This window comes from Taudactylus pleione, unplaced genomic scaffold (assembly GCF_031769625.1).
Source record: "Taudactylus pleione unplaced genomic scaffold, aTauple2 ptg000177l, whole genome shotgun sequence".
In the NCBI taxonomy this organism is placed as follows: domain Eukaryota; kingdom Metazoa; phylum Chordata; class Amphibia; order Anura; family Myobatrachidae; genus Taudactylus; species Taudactylus pleione.
The window spans coordinates 2,137,899-2,150,653 of NW_028284579.1; the positions used below are offsets into that span (position 1 = coordinate 2,137,899).

The window sequence follows — 12,755 nt, forward strand, 5'->3', positions numbered from 1 at the left end:
TTACAGTAATGTAAATGCATTAATTACTAATTTGGAATGTGAACAGCTCAAAATTACATATTTTTTGTTTTTAAGCGGTTTTAGTTAAATAACATTGTGGGTGAAATCAAATCCAAAAGATAAATCTGGGTTTGTCACCCCCCAATTTCTATTTAGAACAAATCATGGCATATCTGTCAAATACCTGTCAAGGGAAGAACATTATCCTGTAGATCCTGAAATACTGTAACACCATCTGCAAATGACTAAAATAAAAATAGAGACATTTGCATAGGATATATAGCTGGAGCACATGTATTTCAGACTACTGGCACAACACAGAAAGCCCCTAAGCAATAATGTCTGTCAGGATTGTTTTGCAGTAACACCATGCCTTCATTTGTTCAGTAGTAGCGGGTTGGGGTTAAGTGTGAACAGTGCATGCTTATGTTGCTCATTTAAAATAAATATACTCCATCAGTACATTATTTATATATTGATAAACATGTACAGTACAGAATTAAATTCTACCCACAAGTCATTGCATAGGCCACCTGTACCATGCAGAGTGGTGCATTTAATCTTATAAAACAATTTGTCAATGTGGTTATTTACAAAGTGCTGTAACCCGCAGCAACAAATCAACAATTAGTTTATCAATCTACGGAAAGATATATGATAAAAGCAAATGTCTGGTTGGTTGCCATGGTTTATTTCAAATTTGCACTTTGTTGACATCAAGCCCTTTAATAATTATAGGTTTATTTTTTGTGAACATACTCAATAAAACAATATGATTAATGCCATGTCTTTATAAAATACACTAATTCCAGATACATAGAAAAACTAACCTTAAGTCCTGAATTTTTGCGCATTCGGAGTCTACCCATCCACATATCGGTCAAAAGCATTTGGCTGCATGTGTGAGCAATGAAGTCCCGGTGCTTGGCTGCTACTGCAAGCTGCAGGCATGTGGCATTGCTCCAGTTCTTTAGCTCATAGGTCAGCAGTTTCATTGCCAGCTGCTCATCCTGCTTGTATGACTGGTCCAATAACTCTACTGCCAGCTGCGCAAACTCCCTGAAACATAAAGCTCATGTTTACTTCTTTCATTTCATTACAGAATGTTTTCTTATGGAGGCCGGTTGTGATAGTGTTAGATACTGTATATAGACACAACTGAGCATATGAAACACAGGTACTGGAGATATACTGATCAGCGTTCTGCAAATGGATGCTAAAATGGAATATGATATATCTGAAAGACAGATATGGGGGTATATGGTTACTGAAAATGTAAGTGTAATCAGATAACAAAATCTGAATTAGGGTAAAATGTAGAGTTTAAAAAGCAATGTAGCACTTGTAGACAAAAGGACACATATCTTTAGTGGAAGTGTTGCTTAGTTGAAAAAAGAATCTCTAAGGTACCTGCATGAAAATGTTAACTACAGGGCATTCGGTAACCTCCAAACTGACTTGTTGGAGGTTGTTCTATTGTACACAACTGAAGGTAGAACGAGTACCCACACTGTATAATGAAGACTTCTATAATAGAGTGATAGTTTGGGCAGAAATTCTTCCAAGTTATAGAAATTCCATAATGTTAAAGAATAAACTTCCATTCTGTGTAGAACACTTAGGGGTCTATTTATCAAGCAGTGAAAAGTGTGGAGAAGTGGACCAGTGGAGAAGTTGCCCATAGCAACCAATAAGCTCCTACCTATTATTTTATAGACAGTACTTGATAAATGTTACTTCAAAGCTGATTGGTTGCTATGGGTAACTTCTCAACTTGTTCACTTCTCCACACTTTTCACTGTTTGATAAATAGACCCCTTAAGTTGAATACTACTGTAAGTCTACACTTAAGTTAGCAGATAGCTACTAAGAAGAGAGTCTTAGGTTTGCCTGTTTTGTGAGGGATTTAGAGCATACTGTATATAAGAGGAGTTTGGGATAGTTTAATTAAGGAAACAAATATCTATTGAATTGAAGGATAAACAGAGATACTGTAGGACACCACAACATCTTAAAAGGTTAGCAAAAATGGAAGCAACTTATATAAAATTGCTGAGGTGCCTGTAATACTTTTCTGTGCTGTGCCTTGGGGAAATAAAGCTTCATGGAAGAACAAGTTTAAATACAGGTGCAATTTCCAACTGTAGGCAAGCTATACACTATTAGGTGTTAATGAGCTGGATAAGGCATTACTAGGTGTTGAAAGCAATGCGGGGTAGACACAAGCTTAAAAGCATTTCAACAGTATCTGAGTATTCTGAGTGGAAGTGTGCATATATACTACTGAAGTGGAAGGATACACTGTAGATCTGCAGTTCATATTTTGTGAAATCCTACAAACCAATGAAACAAATGGAAAGTTAAGGCACCTTAAAGAATTCTCACTTTTATTATTTTAGTAAAGTCTCCGCTGTCTACTTTACCTTGCACCTCATGTAGGTGCGAGGTAAAATCTGCGTGAGGCCGCCCTATTCTTCTTAAAACAAAAAAATTAGAAGCCCGAACCATGAACTTTGGGCCTGATTCAGACCAGGTTGCAGGTGCTGTGCGCTCGCAACCGGGTCGATGGTGGGCCAGTGCGCATGCGCACGACGGAGCCGGCTCCATCATGCGCATGTGTGAGACCTGGATAGCAACGGGCAAGCCATCGCTTCGGGTCTTGCACCAAAGGGGGAGTGCTGTCGATGGTCGCGATGGTCACAAGCCCGATGGTCGCGATGGTCTTGACCATCGTGACCATCTTCCTGGCCGCTCGCTATAGTTGTAGGTGGTCACCCACAGCTATGCGAGCGCCCAGGAGGCCGTTCAAAAAAAAAATAGCCCAGCCCTGATTCAGAGCGAGCGCTCTGTCAGAGCGAGCGGCTCTGAATCAGGGCCTTAGTACCATCTTCTAAGGATGGTACTTCCTGAATGACAGGTCAGCCATGCAATTTTTCTTAGAAATGCCGGGGCTGAGTGTTCATTGGCTGAGAGAGGCGAGCCTCCGTCTCTCTCAACCAATGAACGGTTCCCACCATTGACTTCAATGGTGAGAACTGCTAGGTAACCTTTAGTTAGAGAGGCTCGCCTCTCTCAGCCAATGAACGCTCATCCCCGGCATTTCTAAGAGACAGTGGATGCCTACATGGACAAGAGGACCTGTCCAGGTACTGTAGGTGAATATGTGTGAGTTTGTATATGTGTAATAAATTTGATGTGTGAGTACTGTCTTTAGACATTTCTTTTACAGGTGAACTAGAGGTACCAGCGAGCTCTTAATACCCTGTAGGCTGGCACTTGTGGTTCGCCACGTACCATCATGCAGGGGAGGCTTGCTGGTACCTGTAGTTTAACTGTAAAAGACAATGTTATTATATATTTTATTACACACACTTTACACTGTCAACCCAGCACCCACCGGCCAGGGATGCCAAGGATAGCCCTGGGCTATCAGCCCAGGACTGGGGAGCCCTGGAGAGGGTGACTAGCGGTCAGGTATAATGCTATGGCCACGGGACCTGGTGGAAGGTTTCCACTGGCTGTGGCATTACACTCCTGCTAGACAGAGTCTGATGCTGGTTATTGTAAATACAGGGGACCCCTACTCATTTTGTCCCCTGTATTTGGAAAACCAGGACCGACACGCTGAGCCCAGTGCTGGTTTCGCTAAATACAGGGGACCCCTACATCATTTGTCCACTGTATTTACACAACCAAGACTGGCTCTGAAAAGTCCAGGGCTGGTTGTGATTTTAGGGGGGGACCCCACGTCACTTTTTTAAAAAAAATTAAAAAAACTTTTGAAGCTTTTTACACTCAAATACACAGATTTCACTGATCTGTGCATGCATCTGTGTCAATCAGACCTGCTCATGCTGAAACCGAAAGCAGGTCTATTATTTTGGGGATTTGAAGTTTGATTTGGTGTTCCTTTTCAAATCGAATCTTAGTAAATGTGGGATTTGTATGTTGGTCTACGTAAAAGTACTAATGCTTTTCTGATGTTCAATTTTGAGTGGGATTTCAGTGGGAATCGGTTTTATGTTTGATTTGACATTCGGTTTTGCCTTTAGTAAATCTCCAAATGCAAAATCACACTAAAATCAAAATCGAACATTATTAAATATACCCCTAAATCTGTATGTTCATAAATTTGCCTTCTATACTACAGTACAACAAGATTTTACCAAGGAACACATTTGTTCCTTTTTTATACTTTAGTTTTGCTTTTGGCAGGATCAAACAGCTCCCAAACTAATAGGTATCAGTTGCTTTAGGCTTACTAGTATTATTTGGTATCGGTAACTTAATAAATAAAAAAATCTTTTCATTCTAAAATATTGAGCCTACATTTAAGTCTGTAATTTGCTGTACACATTGTTCCTAGCTGGTTAATATTTTGAACCTTTTGTGTGCCACTTCAAATTGTTCCGCATGACGCATCTGACCCTTGAACTATGCTGTATCACTGCATTTCCGTCTTCTAAAGGTAACTGATAGATACAATAAGTCAAGACTGAGAAAAGAAATAGATTTACATTCTGATCTCTTTGAAATGAAAGGAAATATAGGGTAAGAGTTCATTGCATATAACAGAAAAGATAAAGGCATGTCAACATGTAATCAGGTTGTGTGAAGGTGCTTTATGTTTTTGATATAATGGCTACATCTACAGTTAAGTTTATATAAGTGACATTCTTCACATGTGAGTGTTTAAGTTATTTGAAAAATCAACCCTTTCACAATGTAAGTTGTACAATTGAAGCTATTCAATGACAAATTCAAGATGTCTTTCTGCTACACAATAGCACAAAAGGGAAAAGATAATCTTTCCTAGAGAAAATTCTAGATGCTGAAGGCTCCAGGTAATTTATAGAAATTGATTATATTAGGGTCTTGCCAATAGCAAAGGATGGTTCCAGGGGGCATAACATAGCAGACTAAGAGGTCAGCGAGTTTTGAGTGTGCTCTGCTTTGACTCAGCTTTACTCTTATTCCATTGGTTGTAACTAGACATATACCACCCCAGCAACACCATAAAGTATTATCTGGTGGCCTAACAGACAGTACAGAAGACCTGGGCACTCTGGTATGCCCTTATCCATCCTACAGCCAAGCCTTGTAACCAAAGAGCCTGATTTTACAGGTTGTTGAAGCAAAGCTGGACTCAGATAGATCACCAGTCAGTCTCTTGGATGTGGCAGCAGTGCAGATGCTGGAACAGCGATTTTGCGGGTAATAGGTTGCAGGTCTCCCACCATGTCACTCATATACAGTGGCAAGATGGTGGCATGCATGCACAGCAGTAGAGTCTGTTGGCCATTTTGTTAGAGGAATAAAGTATCATCCCTTGAGGGACCATATTGGAAACTATGCAGTAGTATTCTCCTATTTTAACATGGAAGTCATCAGGAATTCACACATGAATTATTTTTTTTTACGGGCTTGGAGAGATGTAATGGAAACAAAAGCAGATGGTCTTTGTCGTTCTCATGCAGCTCTGTAAAATAAAGTGTACACTCTTTGAAGGGAATTTAAGACTATGAAAGAAAATCAAGAAAACCACAAAAATGGGTCATAGTGCAACAACTTAAGTCTTGACAACATTCCTGAAATGGTTACAAACTTGGCCATCTCTTGCCTCCTGAAAGATTTGACAGCACATGTCCCTGGATTTTTTGAACACTGGTGTTCTTATGGACAGAGGGCCTGATTCAGACCCGCTCGCGAGCACTGAGCGCTCGCGAGCGGGTCGATGTTGGCCAAGTGCGCATGCGCGCGAGGGAACCAGCTCCGTTGTGCGCATGCGCGAGACCCGCATAGCGATGGGCAAGCCATCGCTATGGGTCTCACACCAAAGGGGGCGTGCTGTCGATGGTGAGTGACAGCACGCCCCCTTTGGTGGGTATGCTGGGGGCGTGGCTGGCCAGACGGAGGCGTTCCCATGGGAACACCTACCATCTGGGGCCGACCCCACTGACATCACAAGCGATGTCAGTGGGAGTGCTTTTGGCTCTGATAGAGCCAAAAGCACTCCTAGACTTGTGGCAGACGAGACCCTACCACAAGGGTCTCGTCACAAGTCCAATTGTCGCGATGGTCTTGACCATCGCGACCATCTTTTTGGCCGCTCGCTATAGCTGTGGGAGGCCGCTCTAAAAAAGAAAAGGAGGGCCCTGATTCAGAGCGAGCGCTCTGAAAGAGCGTCCGGCTCTGATTCAGGCCCAGAGCCCTTAGCTATCTGAGCCAAATCCACATCAGACAAAAATCCTTATGATATCATAATAGGCATACATGTATTTTGGATAAAGGAAAATTTAAATTTTGCTATCCAGAACATCTGTCATTGAGTTTAGTGACATGAAAATAAAAATCTTTCAAGACCTTGATCCAATGACCATACAAAACTGCAGAGACTTCCAACACTTAACTAGAATACTCAGACAACAGTCTTAAATATTGATGGAGCAGTGCATGTGGGGCCCATATCAACAATTTCAAGAACCCCCCAATAATTCTATAGCTAAACCTCTCTCCACAGTGGTTGTTAATTTTATACCCCAATATTATTGCCCTAGTTTATTTTATGTCCCATAGTAGTACCCTAGTTCATTTTATGCACTATAATGGTGCCCTAGTTCACATTACACCACACAGTGCCCCCAGTTCATACAATGACTCTTTGTATTCCGCTAGTTTGCAATATGCCACATTGTAGTGCTGCCAGTACACTATATGCACACAGTCCTGTCAGTTTACATAATGCCACACAGGGGGTGGGAACCAACTATTTCCTACCTGATGGGGATATCTTTTAATGCAGGAAATTGCCCTTTGAATGGAGCTCTTCTTAATTTCAGCACATTGTCCCTTTCCAGGACAGTCCTAATCTGGCTGTAATCAAGGAGAAGCCGACTCTCCAACAGTGCCAGGCTCACTGAATAGCTCAGCTATGCCGAAGATGGATCATATCAGTGTGGAGCTTTACTGCGAGGAAGGGACAGAGACCACTACTGATGAGTCCCCCTTTACAGGCCGGGCAATGAGCCTGACCCAGTTCCTAAGCAGGCAATTTTGGGAACTTGGTATGCACCTATATGCTAAGTCCGGGGCCCCCTAAGTCTTTGGGCCCTATAGCAATGGCACCCCCTGTACCCACTATAGCTATGTATATATATGAATGGGGGTTTTCATTTCAACATTACGTGGCAATAAGCAATGCCTCCTACAAAGTTAAAACATTTAAACAAGACATCCTCGACAAGCTTATATCCTGTTGAAACCTGCTTCACTATCCATACTACACTAATCACCTTAATCTCAATGACCCAGAATCCCTACTGTGAAATGGTCTCACTACAGCATAAAGACAACCACCCATTCTGTGCAACCTTCAACTACACTCAAGCTAGCTAACTTGACTGTCGGTCCCCATGGCCTGTGTTCATCTGCTACTGATTTCATAGAGACTTCACATTGAACTTTTACTCCTTAAAAGAAGGTTTCAGATAATGTTATGCTTTGTTTTCTAAAGGGAATTATAGTCTTAAACATAGATCAGTAGCTATGGAAATATGTGTTGTCCAACTAGGCATTTCTTAAAATGATCACATAGAAAGTTATGAAATATATGTGTGATTTATTAGGAATGCAACAGAGAGTTTATGTGTCCCTTCACCCTTAATCTGGAGAATGATAGCATGCATTAATTGGTTACTTAAGTACAGAAAGGTAAAATTATACAGGAAAATGGGATACTAATTGCAAGATCAATTGACCTTTAAACACACTATAGGTAGTAATATGTTGTTATTACAATGAGTAGAAAACAAAAGAAACATTAGTACAAAAAATTCTAAATTAAGTGGGTTAAAATTAGAGATGAGCGGGTTCAGATTTACTCGGTTCTTATTGCCACATTACCGCAAGTTCGGATTAGTTCGGATATATTTTATTAGCTATCCAAAACACGTGATAGTCAATAAAATGCCATTTTGAGAACCGAGTAAATCCAGAACCCGCTCATCTCTAGTTACAATGTATATATTTTCATAAAAGTTTATATTACTATTTGTTCTGGCATGTTGACAAAGGACCTCATTCAGAGGCGCTCGCAAAATGCGAGCGCTCGCTCTGTATGAGGGCGGCCGCATCTGAAAAATGAACTGGCCTCCTGGCCGCTCGCTAGGCTTTAACGAGCGGCCAGGATGATGGCCACGATGGTCAAGACCTTCGCGATCATCGGGGCTTGCGACGAGACCCTTGTAGTAGGGTCTCGCCTGCCGCAAGCCCCAGAGAGCTTTCGGCTCTAATAGAGCCGGAAGCTCTCCCACTGACATCACTGGTGATATCGGTGGGGCCGCCCACAAACGGCAGTCATTTGCTTAGGAACGCCTCTGTTTGTGAAGCCACCCCCTGCCACGCCTACAGAACGGGGCGAGCTGTCGATCAACATCGACAGCCGCCCCTTTTGTAGTGAGCCCCAGAGTGAGAGAATTTCTCTCTCGCTCCCGGGCTTGCGCACGCACACAGTGCGGCCGCTGCGCGTGCGCAGAGCCCACCATTGACCCGCTCAAGCGCTTGCGAGCGGGTCTGAATGAGACCCAAAGTTCTATGGTTAACTGCATGCTAATTACCATTGAACAATTGAATAAAAAATACATTCCTGAATATTATTAAATATAAGTACATCTTTTTGGAGTACACATTAAGTGACACAGGACTATGCTAGATTGAAATATAAGATCATCAGTTGAAGCTGTGTCAACAGTTCCAAAAGAGTCAGTCATCAGCCAAAATGGACTGCATCAGGGGCACAGACTGTTAAAAGACCGATTTTCCATAAATAAGGAAAGATATTGCTCAACTCCCACAACAATCCTTTCATCCACCCCGTTCAAAAAGATGTTTTAACTGTCACCAAGTGGGACACATAAGTAAGTACTGCAAAGTGAAGAACACCACACATGAACACGGGTTTCCCAGGGTTCATAGGCAACCCCACTATCTTCTCCCAGGCCTTATATGACTGTTTACAATCTTTTCAACCTGCCAATGGATCTGTTCTAATGTAAAATGTGGATGATTTATTGTTGTATTTAGGTCATGTTTAAATTATATTTAACTGTTGTGCTTTATCTCTCAAACACAGGACACAAGGTTGCTAAAGATAAATGGCAGCCCTGCCAGGCTAAGGTCAAATACTCGGAATACTATCCAACCCAGGGGCCTAGGTATTATTTAGAGCAGTAGCTATTAATAACAAGATTTAATTGCAGGAACCTGTATGCAGATACTATATCCCAAGAATTATTCAAAGTGGTAGGGGACTCATTTTACAGGTGACGTTTCCAAGAACATGTGTAAGGTTATGGGTAATAAAATCAAGATCATTCCAGACTGTCATTTCTTTTATCTGTCCCCCCTTTGAGATACGAAGATGAATAAGAATAACAGAAATTGAAAGTGTTATTAACTAACATGTCTAATGCAAACTGTCATGATGTCAAACCTGGGGAATTTGTTATGATCCAAATTTTTTTAGCTCAGGTCATTTGCCTGATTGGTGGAAAGGTCCGTATCTGACGATTGTTGACAAAGTACCACATCCTCAAAGGGTGGCCGGGGAAGATACGTGGGTCCATTCCACTCACTATAGGGAGGTTAACCAACCGGTGGAGATACAAGGCGGAGACGAGGCCGATAACGTGGACCTGCAATTGCGAGCTTGTGCCAGAAGGATTAAAAAGGTGACGGTGAGATACCTGAGCTAAAGGAATGTGTATATCAGTGCTCCCAGCAATGGAGTGGTCTGCTGTGGTCATCCTAGTTCTTTCTTCCAGAATTTTTGTCGTGATGATCTGTTTGGGGATACCCAGTTTCTGTGATGGAGGACCGATAGAGGAGATAGGAGCTGATGGCAGCGCTGATGGAGTGGAGTCAGAAGGAGTACAATGCCAATCAGGGGAGTGTCTGACCAATCTTAGTACTGTTATTGTTAAGAGAGCTGTTATTCCGGATACTCGGGGACGGTGTGGAGGTTTATCGTCTGAAGATTCCTGTATTTATGAGCTTTGTGGATCCCTAGTTGATGAGAATTGTATCCAACGGTGCCAGCCTAAATATAACCCGTACTGGAGTGGGTATCCTTTAGAGGATTATCATAGCATGGTAGGCAAAGTGTTAAATCAAACTGATTGCTGGGTGTGTTCACATGTGCCACAGGGACAGCATAATGTAGGGTTGGTGCCATTTCCGCTGAATATCACGGAAATTACAGAAAGGGAAAACATTGGATGGAAAATTCCTCTCATCCAAACCACCTCATTTCAAACTCTATCAATTCCAAGTAGATAGATCACTTATGTGTTTAAACATAACCAACCCCAATAAACCCGGGAGTTGGGAAGTGACAGGGAATAATCAAACGATGACCTTCTCACAAAGAGCTGATAATGAGTCCATAAACCATGATCTGTTACGCTCAATTAAATCTAGTGGGAGACATTTTAGGTACCGGTATGCATTGAGTTCCACCAAAGAAATTATTGGTAAGGTGCCAGATGGTTATTGTGCTAAAATAATACAGCCAGAAACTTGCATGTACCAGATGGAAGACCCAGAAATAGGATTGTTTGCAAGGGAAATGTGCTTAATGATAATGATGCATACCATTCCTTATGTTCTCCCTGATAATGTATATTTTATATGTGGAAGAAAAGTGTATAAGTGGCTCTCCCCGAGTTCCGAAGGTTTGTGTTACCTGGGAAGAGTATTCCCAGAAGTTATGACCCTCACACATGTTGAAATGCTTGGTATACATAAAAACACACCATCACCATATCTTCACACACAATATGAACACAGAGGCAAATGAACTATGATACCTGGTGACGTGCACAAAGCCACTCAGTTAATTAGTGAGACAACTGGCTTTCAAGTTTTAGTCGCATTGGATCCCACCAGGATCGTTCCGGGTACATTAAACTTTAGATATATTCAGGAACTTGCTAAATTGATAGATAATATCACCGAGATGTACGATGACACATTCAGGTATACAGGGATAGAATTGCAAGCGTACAAGAAAGAACTGGTGCAACACAGGATAGTGTTAAATAATTTAACTGCTGTTACTGGAGGGTATTGCGTAACGTTGGCCACCCAATTTGGAGTAAAATGCTGCACCTATGTCACCAATGATACCAGCGACCCCAAGGAGGTGATAGACCGAAAGATGGATGAAATTCTGCAGCTAAAATGGGAATTTCATAAGAACCATAATGCTTCAGTGGCTGAAGTAGGGGAGAAGATAGAAGGATGGGTTTCATGGCTGAACCCAGTGAAATGGTTCTCAGGTCTAGGGGAATGGGTCCAGGAAGTGATCGCCAGCATCAGCAAATTCTTAATCCTTATACTGATTGTCATCATAATAATTTGCATATGTGTCCGGTGTGTTCCTATTGTGTTGAAGTGTGGAAAATGAAAAAATAGAGTAAAACGAAAGAACGAAATTATGATGGTGGTCAGTATGAACTACAGAACTGCATTACAACCCTGAACTAGGAAATACCATCATTTAATGTATTATATTTAGACATGCATAGAATGTATTATTGAAATATTATTATAAAACACCTCAGATAATGTAAAGTCTCAAATTTCCCCTTCAAGACTGCCTTTATAGGACTGGTGTATCCCCACACCTTTCACATGATCTTCCAAGATCCGCGGTGTGCTTATAATAGTAGTTTTATGTCCCCACTCAGAGACACATTATTGATGGATTAAGAACCACCTTGTGCCATCCCATAATAACACTAAATAGTATATAAATGTAAGCCTAAATTATATTTTAAAATCAGATTGTGATAGCATGTTGTTCGCTATCAAAGGGTGGACTCTCGAAGCTGGATAATTGGCTGAGACAAGTTCAGTTTAAAATTGGATCGCAGCGACGCCATCTTGTGACTGGCCGCAAGATGCCATCTTGGAAATGAGATCGCAAGACGCCATTTTGCGAATGGCCACCTAAGCGCCATTTTAGATAAACTCACACTTTAGTACATGTGGCGATATTACTACTAGCATCATGTGATTGCATTTGTGACCATCGCCATAAGTTACGGCGATTCATCAAAAGCCCATTTCATGACTTTACGTAGTTTGGGTGCTCTGGATAAAGTGTGTATATTATTATAATTCCCCTAAAGGATATATTTCAGAAATGGCTGTACAGTATGTCAAAATTGGATTGCATTAGCTAAACAGAGCAAATGGCCACGTGACAACTAGCCTGTGAAGACAAGCTTCATGGACATAACGTCTGCTCTCACTCCAGGTGGCCCTGCTCGAATACAGCAAGAGGGTCGTTTGTAGCACCTTACATTAGCAGGCTTCCTACAATAAAATACCTTCAAAGCCAAGAGTGTTATCTGAGGTTTGGGTCTTGTAGCCGTGCTAATTTGCATCTACACAGGCCTGGGAGAACAAAGACCAGTATTTTGGAGCCTGAAAAGGGTGGGGGCTGCTGGGGCATGAGCAAGTCATGGAACTATAATGCTCAGCATTCCACACTGCTAGGTGTTCTCATACACACATTAATATGCACAATTGCGCTGTTAACTAGTCGCATATTAGCGAATGCATAAGACCCTGTACGAAAATGCTGAATATTAGCTCCATGCACACGCATCTGCCCCAAGTTAACCAGCGTCTTTACATCAAACCCCACATACTCACACATTACATATTCACATACAAGGTTCCATAAGCTT

At 41.7% G+C, this 12,755-nt stretch overlaps 1 protein-coding gene across 2 annotated transcripts in view; it reads right to left on the reverse strand.

Moving 5' to 3' along the window:
* Window positions 1–12,755, reverse strand: part of TRPM3 (transient receptor potential cation channel subfamily M member 3) — a 212,994-nt gene that overhangs the window by 94,801 nt on the left and 105,438 nt on the right. For both annotated transcript variants that reach the window (XM_088475711.1, XM_088475710.1), the window contains exon 15: window positions 831–1,059. In XM_088475711.1, the coding sequence (XP_088331837.1) occupies window positions 831–1,059 (229 nt within the window). The remainder of the gene's footprint in view (window positions 1–830; window positions 1,060–12,755) is intronic.